General features: G+C 40.7%; 1 protein-coding gene across 1 annotated transcript; it reads right to left on the minus strand.

Moving 5' to 3' along the window:
* Nucleotides 1–7,583: 7,583 nt before the first annotated feature.
* Nucleotides 7,584–24,610, minus strand: rnasekb (ribonuclease, RNase K b). The gene is made up of 3 exons (XM_029670987.2): nt 24,392–24,610; nt 8,576–8,658; nt 7,584–8,409 (listed from the first exon to the last, which is right to left on the minus strand). The coding sequence occupies exons 1-3, from the start codon at nt 24,467–24,469 to the stop codon at nt 8,265–8,267; spliced, it is 306 nt and encodes a 101-aa protein (XP_029526847.1). The 5' UTR covers nt 24,470–24,610; the 3' UTR covers nt 7,584–8,264.
* Nucleotides 24,611–24,656: the final 46 nt, after the last annotated feature.

The following is a 24,656-nucleotide window of genomic DNA, read 5'->3' on the forward strand; positions in this document are numbered from 1 at the left end:
CTCTGCAGATCCTCTCAAGCTCTGGCAGGTTGGATGGGGTGCGTTGCTGCACAGCTATTTTCAGGTCTCTCCAGAGATGTTCGATCGGGTTCAAGTCCGGGCTCTGGCTGGGCCACTCAAGGACATTCAGAGACTTGTCCCGAAGCCACTCCTGTGTTGTCTTGGCTGTGTGCTTAGGGTCGTTGTCCTTTTAGAAGGTGAACCTTCGCCCCAGTCTGAGGTCCTGAAAGCTCTGGAGCAGGTTTTCATCAAGGATCTCTCTGTACTTCGCTCCATTCATCTTACCCTCGATCCTGACTAGTCATGCCAAAAGAGTTCAATCTTGGTTTCATCAGAACAGACAATCTTGTTTCTCATGGTCTGAGAGTCCTTTAGGTGCCTTTTGGAAAACTCCAAGCGGGCTGTCATGTGCCTTTTTAATGAGGAGTGGCTTCCGTCTGGCAACTCTACCACAAAAGCCTGATTGGTAGAGTGCTACAGAGATGGTTGTCCTTCTGTAAGGTTCTCCCATTTCAACAGAGGAATTCTGGAGCTCTGACAGAGCGACCATCGGGTTCTTGGTCACCTCCCTGACCAAGGCTCTTCTCCCCCGATTGCTCAGTTTGACTGGGCAGTCAGCTCCAGGAAGAGTCTTGTTGGTTCCAAACTTCTTCCTTTAAAGAATGATGGAGGACCACTGTGTTCTTGGGGACCCTCAATGCTGTAGACATTTTTTGCTACCCTTTCCTAGATCTGTGCCTCGACACAATCCTGTCTTGGAGCTCTACGGACAATTCCTTCGACCTCATGGCTTGGTTTTTGCTCTGACATGCACTAACTGTGGGATCTTATATAGACAAGTATTTGCCTTTCCGAATCAAGTCCAATCAATTGAATTTACCACAGGTGGACTCCAATCAAGTCTTAGGAACATCTCAAGGATGATCAATGGAAACAGGATACACTTGAGCTCAGTTTCAAGCCTCATAGCAAAGGGTCTGAATTCTTTCTTAAATAAGGCATTTCTGTTTGTTGTATTGTGTGTAGATTGACGAGGACAAATTTGATCAATTTTAGAATAAAGCTGTTATGTAACAAAATGTGGAAAAAGGGAAGGGGTCTGAGTACTTCCCGAATGCACTGTAAATTTGCTACTGCTTGACAAAGAAAATTCTCGGTCAACCAACAGCTTATCGACCAAACAATCGACCAGTCGACTAATTGGGATCAGCCCTATCTGTCTCTTTCTCTCTCTCTGTCTGTCTTTATCTCTGCCTCTGTCTCTCTCTGTCTCTCTCTGTCTCGTTCTGTCTGTCTGAAACTGGTTGAGAGAATGCCAAGAGTGTGCAAAGCTGTCATCAAGGCAAAGGGGGGCTACTTTGAAGAATCTCAAATATATAATATATTTTGATTTGTTTAACACTTTTTTTGTTTAGTATATTATTCCATGTGTTATTTCATAGTTTTGATGTCACTATTATTCTACAATGTAGAAAATAGTTTAAAAAAAAGAAAAACCCTTGAATGAGTAGGTGTTCTAAAACTTTTGACCACTTTTGTATATATAATTTATAAATGCCAAAAATGTGTACAAGTTTGAGCATGTGTTCATTCGGCTTTTGGATTCTTTTGTTTGTTATCAGCAAAAATTAGATTGAGCAATAAAAGCCCCTCTTTTTTTCCATAGGTTTGGGATCCACATTATGCAGCTGTTGCAAGAGCTCAGTGTTTACTGTCTGTTCACTGGTTTAAAAAACAATGATTGATAGGCAGTTTAAACTTCTTGAATTCAACCAATATTGTGTTGAAATACACATTTAGATTTGTAATCAGCCGTCCACAACAACCACAATCCGTAAGGCACAAATAGCAGTAGTGTGATTCACATCAATGTGTTATGTAGATATCAATAGTAAGTGATATCTGCATCGCCGTAGACTACACCATTGCTGTCATCCTTACCTCCAAGCGTTTATTCAAATGGGATAATATTTGGATGCCGATGGCAGTCGCACCATTGGAAGACACAGCTCTTTTCCCGCGATCCATCAAACCCATTTGGTGTGTCATCATAGTGGTCTCTGACTTGTGGTCAGGCTCGCTCAGGTAGAACAAACTTACATTTGCGCCTTTTTTCAATGTTGATTTGAAATGTCATTAAGAAAACAGAAGTGTCAAAAAAAATTTTTTCGCAAACATACTTTCTGAATGTAAAAGCAACCCTCGAAGTAATCATCTAGTTTTTCAAAAGTATCTGTAATCTGATTGCTGGTAATGTAACGTATTACAGTTACCGGTTTTTGTAATCCTTTACATGTAAGGGATTACATGTAATCCGATACTCCCCAACCCTGCAGTTAGGGCACTTGCCAAAAGAGATTATCTGTGTTCTTTACATTTTGTTGTGTAGGAAATAGAAATGTGTCTGTCATTATTTACACTACAGTCTAACTGTTATTCAACTAAATTGTTTTTGGAATATCAAATGCCAACAACAATGGTGGTTTAGTTTGTCTTGTAAGCCTAATTATTTTCCTAACCTTAACCTAATGCTCCTAACATGCTATGTTAATTCTCCTAACCTGCAGCGTAAATTCTTCCAAAATGCTACGAAAAATTAAATCTGACGTTATTTTGGCAAAAGCTGGTTACTTTCTAGCCATGACCTGTGAAACGTAGTTATGTAAATGATTGTCGTTCCAAACCTTTTGTGTTCTGATAAAAAATAATAATAATTAGTCTACAGATGAATAGGAAGTCAGTCACATAGCTTACTAGTTTACTAAGGAAATATATTTTTTAAGCTACTTAAAAAAAAGCTAATAATATATTGTTTTTAAACATTTAATTGTTGACATTGACATCCACAATGTTAGACAAAAAAATGTTATTTTGCAAGACAAACTAAACCACCATTGTTGTTGGCATTTGATATTCCAAAAACAGTTTAGTTGAAAACAGTTAGACTGTAGTGTAAATAATAACAGACACATTTCTATTTCCCACACAACAAAATGTAAAGAACACATGACGTCTTTTACGTCTTAATCTGGTTGGGTCTGGTTATAAAACGTCCTGACCAGATTTCAACAAGTAAAAGATGTCTTTATCGTCAAATGTCCACTGGGTTGTTAATTATTGTGTTTGTTTTTCCCATCCCTGTAGGACTGCATAAGAACCGCATAACTGATTCGAGGCTGAGGAAGAGATACCTGCAGCCACTGGTTTGAATTTATTTTATTTGAGAAAGTGTTTTTGACTACATGAATTTTCTCTGTTGGTCCAGTGTCCATTCAAATTAGTAACATCTAGCAGGGTGTGTGAATGATGAGATCACTTGAACTGTTGGTATAGGAAATTCATTTAAAGCGGATTTCCACTGCTCTAGTCTAGTGGTACATTTCTGTTGTGCATAGGACATTGAGATGAAGGAAAAACAATATTCATAAAAACAACAATATAATTGTTATTTGATAGAAAATACATTTATTTTTCAGGACAGAAGAGGAAATATATGAGCAAATCAGAGGACAAGGAGTCAGAACCAGCTTCTAAAGAATATGTTTTCAAGTTTCAGTCAATCAATTTATGAGGGCCATTCATATTCTACATACAGTTGAAGTCGGAAGTTTAGATACACTTAGGTTGGAGTCATTAATACTCATTTTTCAACCACTCCACAAATTTCTGGTTCACAAACTATAGTTTTGGCAAGTCGGGTTGGACATCTACTTTGTGCATGACAAGTAATTTTTCCAACAATTGTTTACAGACAGATTATTTCACTTATAATTCACTGTATCACAATTCCAGTGGGTCAGAAGTTTACATACACTAAGTTGACTGTGCCTTTAAACAGCTTGGAAAATTTCATGAAATTATGTCATGGCTTTAGAAGCTTCTGATAGGCTAATTTACATAATTTGAGTCAATTGGAGGTGTACCTGTTGATGTATTTCAAGGCCTACCTTCAAACTCACTGCCTCTTTGCTTGACATCATGGGAAAATCAAAAGAAATCAGCCACGACTTCAGAAAATAAATTGTAGACCTCCACATGTCTGGTTCATCCTTGGGAGCAATTTTCAAATGCCTGAAGGTACCACGCTAATCTATTCAAACAATAGTACGCAAGTATAAACACCATGGGACCACGCAGCCATCATACCGCTCAGGAAGGAGACGCATTCTGTCTCCTAGAGATGAACGTACTTTGGTGCGAAAAGTGCAAATCAATCTCAGAACAACAGCAAAGGACCGTGTGAAGATGCTGGAGGAAACAGGTACAAAAGTATCTATATCCACAGTAAAACGAGTCCTATATCGACATAACCTGAAAGGCTGCTCAGCAAGGAAGAAGTCACTGCTCCAAACCCACCATAAAAAAGCCAGACTACGGTTTGCAACTGCACATGGGGACAAAAATCGTACTTTTTGGAGACATGTCCTCTGTTCTGATGAACCAAAAATATAACTGTTTGGCCTTAATGACCATCATTATGTTTGGAGGAAAAAGGGAGAGGCTTGCAAACCTAAGACACCATCCCAACCGTGAAGCACGGGGGTGGCAGCATCATGTTGTGTGGGTGCTGTGCTGCAGTAGGGACTGCTGCACTTCACAAAATAGATGGCATCATGAGGCAGAAAAATGATGTGGATATATTGAAGCAACATCTCAAGACATCAGTCAGGAAGTTAAAGCTTGGTCACAAATGGGTGTTCCAAATGGACAATGACCCCAAGCATACTTCCAAAGTTGTGGAAAAATGGCTTAAGGACAACCAAGTCAAGGTATTGGAGTGGCCATCACAAAGCCCTGACCTCAATCCCATAGAAAATGTGTGGGAAGAACTGAAAAAGCATGTGCGAGCAAGGATGCCTACAAACCTGACTCAGTTACACCAGCTCTGTCAGGTGGAATGGGCCAAAATTCACCCAACTTATTGTGGGAAGTTTGTGGAAGGCTACCCGAAACGTTTGACCCAAGTTAAACAATTTAAAGGCAATGCTACCAAATACTAATTGAGTGCACATAAGCTTCTGACCCACTGGGAATGTGATGAAAGAAACCAATTATTATTAATAATTTTATAATTATTATTCTGACATTTCACGTTCTTAAAATAAAGTGGTGATCCAAACTGACCTAAGACAGGGAATTTTTACTAGTATTAAATGTCAGCAATTGTGAAAAACTGAGTTTAAATGTATTGGCTAAGGTGTATGTAAATTTCCGACTTGAACTGTAGATGTTCACTTGACAATTATTATTTTAATTTTGTCATGCCAATTTTGAGCAGAATTCATTGTGACTCATTTGTTTTAAGGTCCAGAGAACAAGGTGCAAGGGGAAAATAACAAGGTATGGGCACATTTTGCAATCCATTTACAAGCTGAAGTTAGCAATACAGACACTTTGAACTGGTATATTTGAGGATGTTTTGACTAAACCCCCCATATAATTACAGTAATATTTATGTATGTTCTACCCATTATGTTTATATGACAGAACCACACATATTTGTACTTTCTCAGGGTAATCCTCCCCCCTCTTCCAAGTGCAAATCCAACTCCTGTGTAAGTTTGGCTGTATTTACACAGGCAACCCAATGCTGATATTTGTTTCACTTATTGTTTTGTTTTTTACCAATCAGATAAATTCTTTAGCCAATAATTGGGAAAAAAATCAGAATCTGTCTGCCTGTGTAAACTCAGCCTATCCTTTTCTGAAACCTGAAGACTCATTAGGTCCCAGAGCTTGAGTCACACAGACGCCTACAGTCAAGGGTTAAATACCTGATCAGTCACATAGAGTCAATTGGATATTATATGTGGTTATAAATTGTGTGACAGATCCTCTTCTACACTGTGTTTGTCAGATGCTAACCATGGCAGATATGAAAAACCTGGGAGGACTTGGCGATAAAAATCTGATCTGATATATTATGACACAAAGGCAATGAAAAAACAAATGATTTTCCATGTGGGTCTGACTGATGACACAGCCAGTATCAAAGTCACTGTATATGGGAAGGAGTGATATGACTTATTCCAAAAGGGAAGCTTTTACCAGTTCAAAGCCCTCATTGTGGAACTGGATATAGTGAAGGTCACAAAAAAAGGAAAAGTGTCCAAAACAAGCCAATTAGAAGTTCCTCAGAGGCTGGAGTTGGAGGCAAGAATGCTCATTGAACCGGCCCACCATCTAATCTGCTCCATCACTGATGTCAAGGCCTCTTACCCAAGCAGCTAGATGAGCATTGATGGAACTGTTATTGATGTGAGTCATACAGTACCTCTTGAAATGACCTTAAAATAACCCTTTGTTAATTGTTTTTAGTTAACGACACCCTCTCTTTGTTCAGATGACACCTGTGAGTAAAGTGAATGTGAAAAAGGAGAGCACCAGGAAGTTGATTGAGCGCCACAGCATGACCTTGCAGACTGGTTCTATTGAGGTCTGTCTCTGGAGAGAGCAGGCCCGCAACTGCAGTGCTTTGGATGGAGATGCCGTAAGGGTGACCAATGTGTACTCCAGTGAGTACTTTGACAGTATTTCTCTCAACTCAACTGGAAGAACCAGTGTTTATAAGGTGGGTCCTGTTACTAAGGGCCGGGTGGTCTGCCATTGCCTCTGCTTTTCAAATAGATGATCAGCTCTTTATTGCAGGCTAGTGATGATATTCATATAAAACCTATAAATGTTAAAGTCTCTCTCACTCTGTGGTGTAAATTAGGTCCAGCCTGCTACTTTGGAGACTGTGAGGCTGTCTATTGAAGCAATTGAAAAGTGTACTAAGATGGGGGTGACCATGGAAACAGACAGATGGAAAGCTGAGACCCTTCATTGTAGCATCGGAGATCCTGGTACAGACCTATGGCATTAAACTTGAGGGAGACTTTGAAGAGAGGCTTCTTAAGAGAATGCCACCTTTTGCAGAGGCAAAAATACAAGGCAATAGAATTACAACTCTCAAAGATTGAAGTCCATCCTGAATGATAAAAGGTTTTGTGGATGAAAAGTTGGATTACTGGCAACTTTGGCCACATAACCAATAACTTGAGCTAGAATATAATTGTTAATGTATTGATTTGTATTTTTACTTGAACTTTTTCATTTAGTAATGAACTGAGCTGAAGTGGTACACCGCAAACAAATATCATTGAATCCAAGATTTGGCTGATTTCAATTTAATTCCGCATGTAAAACCATTGTATTTCACCAGTGGTAAGAGAGGGGTAATGGGTTTCTATCTTTAAACTATTATACACAATGTATTCAGCTAAAAGAAATTGCTTTTATTAGAAGCTGAAAGAGACCTGGATGATGCCTGTATTATAAATATTGTACATAGGGCTCTATTTCAATCTGTATGCGCAATAAAAATCTAATGGTAATTTCCAATTGAGCAGACATATGCAGCGTTTACCGTCAACGTGGGACCATTGCCTTTACATTTAAATTGGGCTTTAATGCTGAACTTCTGCAATATGGGTTGAATAGAGCCCATCAAACCCCAATGTTTATCCTTGCCACCGTCATGGTTTCTTTTCGGGGAGGCTTGGCTATGGCCTTTTGTCAAACATGTATCGTCAAGGAAGCAATTTCCTTTTTATCCTTCCAGTTTATTATTGCAGGGAACATCTACAAGAGATTGAGGTCCTTCACATCAAGTACCATTTAGATAGATCCTTTCACATCATTACACTCAGGAAAACAAACACATTAAATAAATACTTCATTCAAACATTTGGTGCACCATATTTTTCTGAGGAACTACTACATAAGTGACTAACAAATTAAGAGCTATATCTCAACAGCATACAATTCACAACAGCAAACACGAAAGACAGTACACAAAATGTACATATTTAACCATTTTTGACATATCTCTTGATTTGACAAACATTGACCATTGTGAACTACGATTGCTCTATTGAAACAGATCGTTCTATATATTTTTTAAAACTTTGTAGTTGTCTGTTGCATCTAGGAATGTGTGTTGAGTTATCTAGCACACATGATGTATGCACTGAAATGGTCCATGAGGGGAACAAGATTTACAATTTTATTCACCATGATCAATTGACAGTTCGCATTTTTGGTCAATTCAATAAATAGTTGTATGCAAATACAAGGAATGATTCATTAGCATATAACAGACATGACTTATGTTGAATGTTTTACTCTGAAGTTACAAATAAATAGCTTTTTATAAGGTTGCTTCCCTTGAGAACTTGAAATAGAGTGTGTGTGTGTGTAATCTTCTGATGCTGCAGGGGAACTTATGTCACCATGTACTCCTGGCGCTTGTTGAGTCGAACCTGGCAGAGTGACACCGCCCCCACTGCAACATAAATGGCTGCTGCGATGAAGCAGTTGATGCCCACCTGGTTGTAGAGTCCATATATGGTCCCCGGGGGGTTCTTACTGTGGGGCAGAGAGAGAGATGAAAGAAACAGTTGAGTTTGGGGGAAAACCCAAGAGAGACAACATGGGATGGTTTTCTAAGGGTGAATTCAAAAGGGATCGAAACTAGAAGAGAAACTCAGTGCATTGTAAGAGTCTAATGGTTCCTTTTCTTCACACCACTTACTCATTGCGGATGTCCTCCTCTGTGAAGGGCACGTCCTCAATCAATACAGCAGACTTTGCACTGAAGAAGATCCCCAACATCACCTACAATACAACAAGAGAATACATATGTTATGCATTATGCACATTCAGTGTAGTCAGAGAGTAAAGGGGTTTGTATTACAGGGCCAATGAAATTCAAAAAAAATGACTTGTTTCAAAAAATTCTATAAAATAGTGTTGAGTGCATATGTATTCATCCCCTTTGCTATGAAGCCCCTAAATAAGATCTGGTGCAACCAATTACCTTCAGAAGTCACATAATTAGTTCAATAAAGTCCACCTGTGTGCAATCTAAGTGTCACATAATCTCAGTATATATAGTGGGGCAAAAAAGTATTTAGTCAGCCACCAATTGTGCAAGTTCTCCCACTTAAAAAGATGAGGCCTGTAATTTGCATCATAGGTAATTCAACTATGACAGACAAAAATGAGAAAAAAAATCCAGAAAATCACATTGTATGATTTTTAATGAATTTATTTGCAAATTATGGTGAAAAATAAGTATTTGGTCACCTACAAACAAGCAAGATTTCTAGCTCTCACAGACCTGTAACTTCTTCTTTAAGAGGCTCCTCTGTCCTCCACTTGTTACCTGTATTAATGGCACCTGTTTGAACTTGTTATCAGTATAAAAGACACCTGTCCACAACCTCAAACAGTCACACTCCAAACTCCACTATGGCCAAGACCAAAGAGCTGTCAAAGGACCCCAGAAACAAAATTGTAGACCTGCACCAGGCTGGGAAGACTGAATCTGCAATAGGTAAGCAGCTTGGTTTGAAGAAATCAAAGAGAGAGAGCTGACACCAAAGTAACAAAGCCTACCATCAGTAACACACTAGGCCGCCAGGGACTCAAATCCTGCAGTGCCAGACGTGTCCCCCTGCTTAAGCCAGTACATGTCCAGGCCTGTCTGAAGTTTGCTAGAGAGCATTTGGATGATCCAGAAGAAGATTGGGAGAATGTCATATGGTCAGATGAAACCAAAATATAACTTTTTGGTAAAAACTCAACTACAATGTGATTTTCTGGATTGTTTTTTCTCATTTTGTCTGTCATAGTTGAAGTGTACCTATGATGCAAATTATAGGCCTCATCTTTTTAAGTGGGAGAAGTTGCACAATTGGTGGCTGACTAAATACTTTTTTGCCCCACTGTATACACCTGTTCTGAAAGGCCCAGAGTCTGCAACACCACTAAGCAAGTGGCACCATGAAGACCAAGGAGCTCTCCAAACAGGTCAGGGACAAAGTTGTAGGAGAAGAACCGATCAGGGTTGGTTTATAAAAATAAAAAATCAGAAACTTTGAACATCCCACAGAGCACCATTAAATCCATTATTACATTTTTTAAAGAATATGGCACCACAACAAACCTGCCACCAAAACTCACAGACTAGGCAAGGAGGGCATTAATCAGAAGAAACACAGAGACCAACGATAACCCTGAAGGAGCTGCAAAGCTCCACAGAAGAGATTGGAGTATCTGTCCATAAGACCACTTTAAGTTGTAGACTCAACAGAGCTGAGCTTTATGGAAGAGTGGCCAGAAGAAAGCCATTGTTAAAGAAAAAAATAAGCAAACGTTTGGTGTTCGACAAAAGGCATGTGGGAGACTCCCCAAACATATGGAAGAAGGTACTCTGGTCAGATGAGACTAAAACTGAGCTTTTTGGCCATCAAGGAAAACGCTATGTCTGGCACAAACCCGACACCTCATCACCCGAGAATATCATCCCCAAAGTGAAGCATGGTGGTGTCAGCATCATGCTGTGGGGAGATTTTTCCCCACGGCAGGGACTGGGAAGCTGGTCAGAATTTGAAGGAATGATGGATGAATCTAAATACGGGGAAATTCTTGAGGGAAACCCGTTTCAGGCTTCAAGAGATTTGAGACTGGGACTGAGGTTCATCTTCCAGCAGGACAATGACTCTAAGCATACTGCTAAAGCAACACTCGAGTGGTTTAAGGAGAAACATTTAAATGTCTTGGAAAGGCCTAGTCAAAGCCCAGACCTCAATCCAATTGAGAATCAGTGGTATGACTTAAAGATTGCTGTACACCAGCGGAACCCATCCAACTTGAAGGAGCTGGAGCAGTTTTGCATTGATGAATGGCCAAAAATCCCAGTAGCTAGATGTGCCAAGCTTATAGAGACATACCCAAAGAGACTTGAAGCTATAATTACTGCAAAAGGTAGCTCTACAAAGTATTGACTTTGGGAGTGCTGAAAAGTTCTGTTTTTTACGCTCAAGTTCAGTTTTTTTGTGTTATTTCGTTCTTTTCACAAGAAATATTTTGCATCTTGAAAGTGGTAGGCATGCTTTATCAATCAAATAATACAAACCCCCAAAACAATTTTAATTTCAGGTTGTAAGGCAACAAAATAGGAAAAATGCCAAGAGGGGTGAATACTTTCACAAGCCACTGTATTTACAGTGCCTTGCGAAAGTATTCGGCCCCCTTGAACTTTGCGACCTTTTGCCACATTTCAGGCTTCAAACATAAAGATATAAAACCGACATTTATTGGATATTTCAAACTTTTTTAACAAATCAAAAACTGAAAAATTGGGCGTGCAAAATTATTCAGCCCCTTTACTTTCAGTGCAGCAAACTCTCTGAATGATCCAATGTTGACCTAAATGACTAATGATGATAAATACAATCCACCTGTGTGTAATCAAGTCTCCGTATAAATGCACCTGCACTGTGATAGTCTCAGAGGTCCGTTAAAAGCGCAGAGAGCATCATGAAGAACAAGGAACACACCAGGCAGGTCCGAGATACTGTTGTGAAGAAGTTTAAAGCCGGATTTGGATACAAAAAGATTTCCCAAGCTTTAAACATCCCAAGGAGCACTGTGCAAGCGATAATATTGAAATGGAAGGAGTATCAGACCACTGCAAATCTACCAAGACCTGGCCGTCCCTCTAAACTTTCAGCTCATACAAGGAGAAGACTGATCAGAAATGCAGCCAAGAGGCCCATGATCACTCTGGATGAACTGCAGAGATCTACAGCTGAGGTGGGAGACTCTGTCCATAGGACAACAATCAGTCGTATATTGCACAAATCTGGCCTTTATGGAAGAGTGGCAAGAAGAAAGCCATTTCTTAAAGATATCCATAAAAAGTGTCGTTTAAAGTTTGCCACAAGCCACCTGGGAGACACACCAAACATGTGGAAGAAGGTGCTCTGGTCAGATGAAACCAAAATGGAACTTTTTGGCAACAATGCAAAACGTTATGTTTGGCGTAAAAGCAACACAGCTCATCACCCTGAACACACCATCCCCACTGTCAAACATGGTGGTGGCAGCATCATGGTTTGGGCCTGCTTTTCTTCAGCAGGGACAGGGAAGATGGTTAAAATTGATGGGAAGATGGATGGAGCCAAATACAGGACCATTCTGGAAGAAAACCTGATGGAGTCTGCAAAAGACCTGAGACTGGAACAGAGATTTGTCTTCCAACAAGACAATGATCCAAAACATAAAGCAAAATCTACAATGGAATGGTTCAAAAATAAACATATCCAGGTGTTAGAATGGCCAAGTCAATGTCCAGACCTGAATCCAATCGAGAATCTGTGGAAAGAACTGAAAACTGCTGTTCACAAATGCTCTCCATCCAACCTCACTGAGCTCAGGCTGTTTTGCAAGGAGGAATGGGAAAAAATGTCAGTCTCTCGATGTGCAAAACTGATAGAGACATACCCCAAGCGACTTACAGCTGTAATCGCAGCAAAAGGTGGCGCTACAAAGTATTAACTTAAGGGGGCTGAATAATTTTGCACGCCCAATTTTTCAGTTTTTGAGTTGTTAAAAAAGTTTGAAATATCCAATAAATGTCGTTCCACTTCATGATTGTGTCCCACTTGTTGTTGATTCTTCACAAAAAATACAGTTTTATATCATTATGTTTGAAGCCTGAAATGTGGCAAAAGGTCGCAAAGTTCAAGGGGGCCGAATACTTTCGCAAGATACTGTAAGTACATATTGTTAAATAGGAACAAACAATTTAAGCTGTTTTTAGATTGATGTTGCTAGCTACTCTACTTACATACCTCAGCCTGCTTAGCCAGCTACAGGAGCTGGCTAGCTAGCCAGACCGGTTATATTCTGTCACCAATGGCTTGTTTATATACTTTTTATTACAATTTGTTTTTCCATGGTACATAAGACATACTTCAATGTCTTACATTGTCAATAGATATTGCTTTCCTACCCCCTCCTCCAGGTTTTGTGAATGGACCAGGAGATATCCCATCCACCAGAACCAGTGAGTTCGGATCAGTCTGATTCTCTGTGCTCTGAGTCGGAGGGGGACCAGCTTGAGGTAGGCTGTACCTTCCAAAAGTGTTGTACGGTACATATCTCCCATTTATAACACTGCACTAATCCATCACATTTTCTCACAGTAAAGTGTAACCTGTGTGTTTGCTTGTTTACATCTGTCACCTACCCTGTTCCCTTTAATTCTGCTCCTGTTTTCCAGGACCTAGAGGTTCTGTCCAACACCCAGATGTGGATCCACCTGATGTCCTCCATTACCAACCACCCTCCAACTTTTCATTACATCATCTACAGCTACTGTTGTCATTCTCTGCTAAGAAAGTTCTTGCTCTATTATACTGGGTACATAAATATGTGAAATACACACGATTAAAAACACTAGCACTGCAAACACAAAGAGAGCAGCAGTGCCTGGACTTTGCAGTCCCCCTTCTGAGACTGGCTGCCTGTTGAGAACAAGTGACAGGCAGAACCTCTCACCGACACAGCAACCACCTCCTCTATATCCCACACATCAGAATTCAGTATTTTAGTCTGATTGTCATGTGAGTGTACAAAAAAATGTGAAAATAAATTAATGACGAACTTTGATAGGTTTTGGTACCGTTATCTATTCAAATCTTTAATATTACGAGGTTCACAGCTGAAGTTTGTTCACGGCAAAAGTTTCTCAATACTTTGTTATATACCCTTTGTTGGCAATGACAGAGGTCAAACGTTTTCTGTAAGTCTTCACAAGATTTTCACACACTGTTGCTGGTATTTTGGCCCATTCCTCCATGCAGATCTCCTCTAGAGCAGTGATGTTTTGGGGCTGTTGCTGGGCAACACGGACTTTCAACTCCCTCCAAAGATTTTCTATGGGGTTGAGATCTGAAGACTGGCTAGGCCACTACAGGACCTTGAAATGCTTCTTACAAAGCCACTCCTTCGTTGCCCGGGCGGTGTGTTTGGGATCATTGTCATGCTGAAAGACCCAGCCACATTTCACCTTCAACGCCCTTGCTGATGGAAGGAGGTTTTCACTCAAAATCTCACGATACATGGCCCCATTCATTCTTTCCTTTACACGGATCAGTCGTCCTGGTCTCTTTGTAGAAAAACAGCCCCAAAGCATGATGTTTCCACCCCCATGCTTCACAGTAGGTATGGTGTTCTTTGGATGCAACTCAGCATTCTTTGTCCACCAAACACAACGAGTTGAGTTTTTACCAAAAAGTTATATTTTGGTTTCATCTGACCATATGACATTCTCCCAATCTTCTTCTGGATCATCCAAATGCTCTCTAGCAAACTTCAGACAGGCCTGGACATGTACTGGCTTAAGCAGGGGGACACGTCTGGCACTGCAGGATTTGAGTCCCTGGCGGCGTAGTGTGTTACTGATGTAGGCTTTGTTACTTTGGTCCCAGCTCTCTGCAGGTCATTCACTAGGTCCCCCCGTGTGGTTCTGGGATTTTTGCTCACCGTTCTTGTGATCATTTTGACCACACGGGGTGAGATCTTGCGTGGAGCCCCAGATCGAGGGAGATTAGTGGTCTTGTATGTCTTCCATTTCCTAATAATTGCTCCCAGTTGATTTCTTCAAACAAAGCTGCTTACCTATTGCAGATTCAGTCTTCCCAGCCTGGTGCAGGTCTACAATGTTGTTTCTGGTGTCCTTTGACAGCTCTTTGGTCTTGGCCATAGTGTAGTTTGGAGTGTGACTGTTTGAGGTTGTGGACAAGTGTCTTTTATACTGATAACAAGTTCAAACAGGTGCCATTAATACAGGTAACAAGTGGAGGACAGAGGAGCCTCTTAAAGAAGAAGTTACAGGTCTGTGAGAGCCAGACATCTTGCTTGTTTGTAGGTGACCAAATACTTATTTTTCACCCTAATTTGCAAATACATTAATAAAAAAAATCCTACAATGTGATTTTCTGGATTTTTTTTCCAATTTTGTCTGTCATAGTTGAAGTGTACCTATGATGCAAATTACAGGCCTCATATTTTTAAGTGGGAGAACTTGCACAATTGGTGGCTGACTAAATACTTTTTTGCCCCACTGTATATAGAAATAAAAAATATATACACACCCACACACAAGGGCATATTCATGAGCTATGCGAGATAGAAAAATTAAATCATAAGAGGACTACTGAAATTATATTTCAATGTAGATAAGGGAAGCATCCGATTGGCGTTTCCACTCACTACCAAATATGGTGATGTGAGGAAGCCCAGTGCCTGGCAGTGGGAGGAGATGGAGCGAGATGGATTTTGGCAGACATTCTGTTCATATTCTCATGGATAAACCATTATCTCCATACAGTTTTCTGTTTTCAAAACTAGAATCTGTAACAAACAGAGTACTGTATTTTGTAGACTTTAGCCTTTGCCAACGTTTCTAAAAACGGCATTGTTTAGGAGTGCAAAGGCGAATTGAGTTATTCCACGAGTGCACAGAAATATGCAAATAAATGCTAGAACGTGCCAGTAGGATCTCACTAGCTCGTGCTTGGCTCTGCACACATCGTTGTTTGTTCTGCCCACTATGATTCATTTACTCCCAATGGAAACGACAGGCTCTGATCTACATTGGGTTAGTTATAAAAATCTGTTTTCACCAGAGAAGAAGGGTCATGGCTAGAAGGGCTCTAGCTTTTGTTATGATTTACTTTTCATAACAGGTTTAGCAGAAATTGCACAGCTGGTTAGGAGAATTAGGCTAAGGTGGGGAAAGGGGTTAGGGTTAGCTAAAATGCAACCCCCCCAAAAAAAACCCAGAGTAAAGTTGACCATAGCTGGATGCCATCTAGACATGACCGAGAGGAAGAGTTAAAGCGAGAGGGATAAAGAACAAACAGCAAAAACATACATGATCAATTACAAGTATTAGAACAAACTATTAAAGACTACCAGAACCCACTGGATTCTCCAATTATATTGAACGAACTACAGGACAAAATACAAACCCTCCAACCCAAAAAGGCCTGTGGGGTTGATGGTATCCTAAATGAAATGATAAAATATACAGACCACAAATTCCAATTGGCTATACTTACTCTTTACTATCATCCTCAGCTCAGGCACATTCCCCAATATTTGGAACCAAAGACTGATCACCTCAATCCACAAAAGTAGAGACAAATTTGACCCCAATAACTACCGTGGGACACGTCAACAGCAACCATGGGAAAATCCCCTGCATTATCATTAAAAGCAGACCTGTACATTTCCTCAGCAAAAACCATGTACTGAGCAAAATGTCAAAAACATTTTTTTACCAGATGACCGTACGACAGACCACGTATTCACCCTGCACACCCTATTTGACAAACAAACAAACCAAACCAAAGGCAAAGTCTTCTCATGCTTTGTTGATTAAAACCTTTTGAAACTAGGGGGCACTATTTTTAAGTAAACCGCCTATTTCTCAGGACCAGATGCTAGAATATGCATATAATTGACAGCTTAGGATAGAAAACACTCTAAAGTTTCCAAAACTGTCAAAATATTGTCTGTGAGTATAACAGAACTGATATTACAGGCAAAAGCAAGTGACTCATGTTTTGAAACCGTTGTGTTCCTATGCACCCCTATTGGTCACTGAAAGGGATATCAACCAGATTCCTTTTTCTACGTATTCCCTAAGGTGTCTACAGCATTGTGACGTAGTTTCATGCCTTTATGTTGAAGAATGAGCGTAAACGACTACATTGCGTAAGTGGCCAGAAAAACATACGACATTATAAAATCCATGTAGACAAACAAGTGTGCGGTTAAAATTGGCATAGAAACATTTATTTCCATAGGGCTGGGAGATGAGACTGGGATGCAGCTTACGCCCCACCCTCGTCAAAACATGATATATATATATATATATTTAAAAGAATTCGCGGATCACGTGACCCTTGAACGAGATGGCCGCGTGAACTAAGAGCTCCGCACAAGTAGTTTCCAATTCCTAATCTTACCTCCATTCCAAGTTCACACTCATTTAGCTTTAGTAAGAAAAAGTCATGGCGGCTACAAAAGGCGACACTACAGGTGACATTTTTACCCGGACTCGAGTATTAGCGACGGAAAAAGCCTCCAAGAAAAAGCTAGCTTCAGAAAAAACTAGCGCCATTAGCCAGGAGCAAGAGAACCCGCTCCCCCACGAGGCACAACGAATGCCAACCTCGCACTCTGTCGAAGACATCCTCTCTGAGTTGAGATCCCAACGTACAGAACTAAACACCAAATTAGATGCCATTAACTCTCAGCTCAGTGCGATAGGGGGCAAGGTGACAATCCTGGAAAACGCATTGCCTGACATCAACAACAAGATAACCATAAACGCGGGGCGCCTGGACGAGGCAGAGGGGCGAATCCTATCCATGGAAAACTTATTGACAGATGCCATGGAAACAATAGCATATGCTAAAAAGAAAATCGAGCATCTGGAAGAGAAAACAGAGGACCTGGAAAACAGGGGCGAAGGAATAATTGTGTTCTATTCAATCTGGGCGAAAAGAAGAGGGAAACATGCCACTGATCCGCTACCTGCAAGACAAACTTCCCGAGTGGCTCCACCTGCCCACCGACAGGCCCATAGAACTCGAGAGAGCTCACCGAGCACTGAGGCCCCCACCAGCAGCCAGACAACCACCGCGCCCAATCACCATACGTTTCCTGAGATTCACCGACAAGGAACGAGTCCTACAGGCGGCGAAAAACAACACCATCACAGTGGGAAACGCCAAACTCGCTTTACACCAGGACCTGTCAGCTGGAATACGCCGAAAGCGCCGAGAATTTGACGAAGTGAAGAAATACTCCATTGACCGAGGCATCTTCAGGGGATTCAAATACCCAAACGAGCTCAGGATTCTTCACCAAGGAGCCTTGCGACACTTCAAAACTCCCGAAGAGGCAAAACGTTTTTTGAAAGACAATCCTGGCCAATGAGAAACAGACCAATGACTAAATGCGATTAATGCCATTACTAAAGGAGGTAAGACGACATATAGCCGATATCCAGAGACCCACCCCCTAAATGTCATTACAGCCGTCCAATTTATATTTATTTTCCTTTAAATGAGAGGGATGGGCTGTATAGCCTAACCTAGGCCTACTAATGTTTCAGCCTACTTTTATTTCCGTTTTTTTGTTGTTGTTGCTATTATTACCTGGGGTTCCCTATGTCCCTTGGGGGAGGTATATGTAGGCTGGGCTATTGATTTTATTTTTCTCCCCTCTTTTACTGAGGTCTGGACGAGGGCAACTGTGTTACTTACTCAATGGGGGGTGGAGAGGATGAGGCATTTCTTTGGTGGGGCGAGGGAGACGTTGTGCGTTGCTAACTGTTCCCGGTTTTTGTTTTATTCGGAACACAGAATTGAGACTGAGCGGGGGGGGGTAATAGATCCAACGGGATGTGTCGAGTTGTTTGGGAACTCGGCTGGGGTGTTCAGAGATTATTATTTTATGTACACCATTTATTTTCCTTTTATGTGAACGCAGCTGTAATTACTATCCACTTTTACCCAGCGATGACTTGCACTAAAGTTCGATTACTGCTCGATGACGATGACTAGTACCTTAAATCTATTGACATGGAACTGCCATGGTCTAGGGCATGCAATAAAACGGAAAAAGATACTATGTGCTCTAAAAAAGGAAAAAGCAGACATTGCGCTATTACAAGAGACACACCTCTGTCCGCAGAGCTTGGGTGGGACAGGTGTATTTCTCATCTTTCAAATCAAACAGTAGAGGCACAGCCATACTTATCCATAAAAATGTTCCATTCATAATAGACAAAAACATATCTGATCCGGAGGGGAGATTTATTTTGATAACTGGGTCACTATATGGTCAACCAATTACTATATTAAACATATACGCCCCTAACACAGATACTCCTGCCTTCATGTCAAAAATGATAACCCTGTTCAATGAGCATTGTGTCTCCTTTGGTGTGGTGGCCGGAGATTTTAATTGTACCCTTAACCCAACCCTAGACAAATCATCTCAAGTCCCCACCACAAATCCTAGATCTGCAAAGATGTTGAACTCTCTTACTAAAGAGATGGGGCTGATAGATATCTGGAGAGAGAATAATAGCTCATCTATGGACTATACATACTACTCTAATGTCCATAACACCTACTCCCGTATAGATTACATTTTTATCCCAAAGAGTTTCATAAATTCAGCCACTTGTACAATCGGACCCATAGCACTTTCAGATCACGCCTTTGTCCACCTCCGCTTTGACCTCTGCAAAAACATCCCGAGGTCAAAGAGCTGGAAATTCAACACCTCCATGCTATCAAATGACGAGTTCCATACATTAGTAACTACATGGATAGACAACTACACACAAGACAATAAAGATTCCCCTGTTTCTCCGGCCACAATGTGGGACGCTGCTAAAGCCACACTAAGAGGTCATCTAATTGCATATGCTTCCTCTAAGAAAAAAGCAATGGAAGCACACAGGCTAGATCTTGAGAGGGAGCTGGAACGCTGTGAAAAAATACATAAACAATCCCTAGACAGCACTTCCTGGAGTCATCTTAAAGCAGCCAAAGCCTAACTGAATTTGGACTACACTCGGGAGATAAAAAAAAAAGTTTTCTTTACTAAACAGAAATACCATGAGTATAGCAATAGGCCCAGTAGATTGCTTGCTCACCAATTAAAAAAGGAGCAGTCAGAGCGTACAATCATGGCTATCCGAACAGCAGAGGACGAGGTCACATATGACCCAAAAAAGATCAATTTAACTTTTCATGATTTTTACTGCAAACTATATACCTCTGAGAGAAAACACACGGAGGCAGAACTCCACTCTTTCCTAGAGGGAATCTCGCTACCTAAACTATCAGAGATCGACCAGGAAGATCTCAACTCCCCCTTCACTCCTGAGGAGATCCTGGAGGCAATTACCTCCATGCCACCTAATAAGTCCCCAGGCCCAGATGGATTCCCCAGAGAGTTCTATAAAGCTTTTTGGCCCCAGCTCAGCCCTATCTTCATGCCAATGCTGGAGGATTTTTGCAAAAACGGAGTTCTCCCAGACTCAATGCACACAGCTCGCATTACAGTGTTGCTAAAAAAGGACAAGGACCCCCTATCCTGCTCGTCCTTCCGGCCCATAAGCTTGTTGGATTTCGACTATAAAATAATTACCAAATTGCTCGCCATAAGACTAAACACTCTTCTTCCCAAAATAATAAAAGCGGACCAAACTGGATTTATTAGAGACAGATACTCTTCTGATAACATTCGCTGTCTTTTTGATATTATTGATCAAGTAAACGCACAAAAGACCCCTGTCCTGCTGGCTTCACTGGATGCTGAGAAGGCGTTTGACAGGATGGAGTGGAGCTTTCTGTCTTCAGTCTTAGAAAAGTTCAATATGGGCCCAAATTTTATTAAATGGATCAAATCACTATACTCTCATCCAAATGCCATGGTGACTACTAATGGACTGAACTCTGACAGATTCCCTCTGGAGCGGGGCACAAGACAAGGGTGCTCGCTGTCCCCGCTGCTCTACTTGTTGGGGGCGGAGCCTCTGGCAGAGCTGATAAGGAGCAATCCAAGTATTATGGGTGTTTCTGCAGGTGGCCTGCAGCACAAGATTTCGCTTTACGCGGATGATGTCTTCCTCTACATATCCAACCCTGAGAAATCCCTCCCTCTCATTTTAGACACAATTGCCCAGTATGGCAAGTTCTCAGGTTATAAGATCAATTTTAACAAATCCACTGTCTGCCCTCTCAATATTACACTCACCAGCTCTATGAAGACACTTTGTCCTTTCCAATGGAAAACACAGGGGTTTCAATACCTCGGGATCTTCATAACACCAGATCTGAATAGCCTTTTTAAGGAAAATTATCTTCCACTCCTGGATCGAATCAAGAACAATCTCCAAACCTGGATCTCCCTCCCAATTAGCTTAGTAGGAAGAATTAATGTAATCCGTATGAACGTCCTCCCTAGACTGAACTACTTATTTCAGATGCTCCCATGCTATCTCCCAGTTTCCTTCTTCAAAACAACTAACCAAAGCATCACCAAATTTATATGGGGCAATAAAAAACCTAGGATCAAGTTTTCCACTTTATCAAAACCCGAATCTAAAGGTGGCCTTGCCCTTCCCTCCCTTCAATTGTACTACTGGTCTGCCCAAATCCGCAACATGCTAACATGGATCACAAACAGACAAGAGTCAACGTGGATTCAGATAGAAGCCCAATCCTGTGGTTCATTGCCCTTAAGCTCAATTATATTCATTAATAACTTTAGTGAAGTGGGCAACATAGCCAAATCCTTTGTGATTTACAGCACCCTACTAGCGTGGAGGGACTGTAAGAAATACCTGGGCATTTCCTCCCAAATATGTTCTCACTCGCCTATAGTAGGCAACCCAGACTTGCCAAAAGCCCTGAGGGATGCCAACTTTAATCTTTGGCATACTCTAGGAATCAGGACCTTTTCAGACCTATTTCATCAGAAAACCACTACACTGAAATCCTTTCAAGAGCTCTGCAGTGAATTTGACGTGCCAAGATCCCATTTTTTTTAAATATCTTCAAATTAGACATGTAATTTCCTCATTTACCTCCAAGAGGAGGTTTAGAACTCAGTTGAACGAAGTTGAAACCCTTCTTGTCACAGCACAATCCATTAAAGGCAAAATATCTTGCATCTATAGACTCCTTTCTGAGAAAGGAAGCTCCTCCTTTACTCCTTTGAAAATAATCTGGGAAAAGGACCTTGGTCTGACTATTAGTGATGAGTTATGGGCGGAGGTTTGCGACAAGGTATACTGCTCCTCTACCAGTGTAAAAATGAAAGAATCTAATTACAAATTGTATTATACTCCTTTGAGACTCCATAGAATGAAAACAGATATGTCTCCTAACTGTAAAAGATGTACCTCTGAATGTGGAACCTATATGCATGTATTTTGGAGCTGTAGGGAGATTGCCAGATTCTAGCAATCTGTACATACCGCTGCACAGAAAATACTAGAGGTACAGTTTGATATGACCCCATGTATCTATCTTCTTAATGCCCAGCAGGACTTTGTTCTTGATCCTGACAGAGAAAATTTGCTTATGACTATTACATACTTTGCTAAGAAATGTATTCTTCTATTGTGGGCCTCTAATACCCCCCCTACATTTAAAATGTGGATTGACCAGATTGTTGACTTCCTTCCTCTTGAAAAGCTCACTTATGACCTCCACAAGAGACAGCCCAAGTTTGATAGACTCTGGTCCCCACTATTCAACTATATTTCAAACTGGACAGAGTGAACGGGGTGACTAGGGAAATGCGCAGATACATTTTGTGTAAGGTACTGTAAAACCTAAAAACGAATTATTGGCCCATCGTCTCAGCGAATGCTTGAAATAGCTGATAAGAACCTTGATAGTACTGCTGCAAGTGTTATGTTTTTTTTGTTTGTGTGTGTGTTTTTATTTTAATTTAGTTTTTGAGTACGTATGTGTGTGTGTATGTATATGTGCGTATGTATGTATGTATGTATGTATATACAGGTACCAAGGAAAATATATAGATTAAGAAAAATAAATGCTTTTATTTGACTTTATCATTAATTTTAATTGTATTTTAATTTTTTCAAATGTATTATTATTTTTTGACTTTTTATTTTTTTAAAGCCTGTCACATCTGTGAATGTGGAATGTGTTTTGTTGGTTGATTGAAAAACAAGAACTTAATACAACTTTAAATTGAAAAAAAAAAAAAGAATTCGCATGGGCAATAAAACAGTTCGCAGCACCCGGCCTCACCCTACCAGAATCTGAAGTCAAATGTCTACTGTTTGTTGATGATCTGGTGCTTCTGTCCCCAACCAAGGAGGGCCTACAGCAACACCTAGATCTTCTGCACAGATTCTGTCAGCCCTGGGCCCTGACAGTAAATCTCAGGAAGACAAAAATAATGGTGTTCCAAAAAAGGTCCAGTTCCCAGGACCACGAATGCCCTAGAGCACAAAAAAAAACAGTATATACCTCAGCGCCACAGGTAACTTCCACAAAGCTGTGAACGATCTGAGAGACAAGGCAAGGGCCTTCTATGCCATTAAAAGAACATAACATTTTACATATCAATTATGGTGAGAATAATTTGTGGAACGTTTCAACAGCAATCGGTTCCAAAAACGTTGTAAATGACAAGGTTGCCAAAAAACAATGCATACAATGTTTTAGAACAAGCTACGAGGTGAGTTGATGTCTATTCGGCAGCTAGTTAGCTAGGTGATTTGAACGTGCTACTTTGTATGTGTTGTTTGTTGGCAACCTTGTACTTTACAAAGTTTTTGGAATAGATTCCTGTTGGAACGTTCCACAAATTATACCCACCATACCAATTAGGATCGGACTAACAATACTGGAATCAGATATAGAACCCATTGCCCTTCATGGTTGTGAGGTCTGGGGTCCGCTCACCAACAAAGAATTCTCAAAATGGGACAAACACCAAATTGACTCTGCAAAAAATATCCTCAGTGTACAACATAAAACACCAAATAATGCATGCAGAGCAGAATTAGGCAGATACCCACTAATGATCAAAATCCAGAAAAGAACCATTCAATTCTACAACCACTTAAAAGGAAAACAATTACTAAACCTTCCATAATGTACAGAGAAATAATACACCTGGAAAAGAGCCCCCTAAGCAAACTGGTCCTTGGGCTCTGTTTACAAACAAACAGAACCCCAGGGCAGCAACACAATTCGACCCAACCAAATCTTGAGAAAACACACAGATAATTACTTGACAAAAACAGAAAAACTACAGTGCTATTTGGCCCTAAACAGAGAGTACACAGTGGCAGAATACCTGACCACCGTGACTGACCCAGAATTAAGGAAATCTTTGACTATGTACAGTGAGCATAGCCTTGCTATTGAGAAAGGCCGCAGAAGGCAGATCTGGCTCTCAAGAGAAGACATGCTATGTGCACACTGGTTTAAGCCGCAACATTTTTTTTAATGTCCGAGTTTTGAAAATGAAGATTTCTGACAGCTAATAATGCGACCACAGTATACTTTCCTGTGGATATAGTGGGACACATTCCTACCTGCAAACGGGCACACCGGTAAAGTAAATGTCATTTTATTTAACATTCTGGTTTGTAGAGGTCGTGAGAGGAAACTTTCCTGATCCAAATGGTCATTTATGCCCGACGTTGAATCCAATGCAATTCAACATCTGGTCTCCAGGCTGCTAGCTAGCTTGCGGCTGCCCAATTTGGCTCTAATTATCAGATAATGAAAAGCTAAAGTTACTTTAGCACACAATCACCTACAGGTGTCTTATCAAAAACCATGACTGTTAAGTAGCTAATATCGAAAGGTGGAAAATCTTGACACGACCTATAACTAACGCTAGCTAGCTAGAGCAGATACTTTACTGGCAAGGATGGGGTGGGAGCTAACGTTAGCCAGCTAATCCTTACCAGCATGATGACTCCCCATATGCTGATCACTATTCCACAAGCGGCCATTTTCGGACCACAGAATAAAAGGGATGGCATTCTTGTACTTTATCTTTTCTAACAAAATAAACAATTTCGATACACTAATCTAAAACAGTATTTTCTTTTCTCAAAGGACGAGCGTCGTCCTAGACTGCATCAGATGACAATCGTTTCCTTCGTTCATTTCCGTAAATGTTCGTCTATGTCGGTACGAAAACCAATCAAAATTGGTCCTCAGTCAGGC

This window comes from Oncorhynchus nerka, linkage group LG10 (assembly GCF_034236695.1).
Source record: "Oncorhynchus nerka isolate Pitt River linkage group LG10, Oner_Uvic_2.0, whole genome shotgun sequence".
Taxonomy (NCBI): Eukaryota; Metazoa; Chordata; class Actinopteri; order Salmoniformes; family Salmonidae; genus Oncorhynchus; species Oncorhynchus nerka.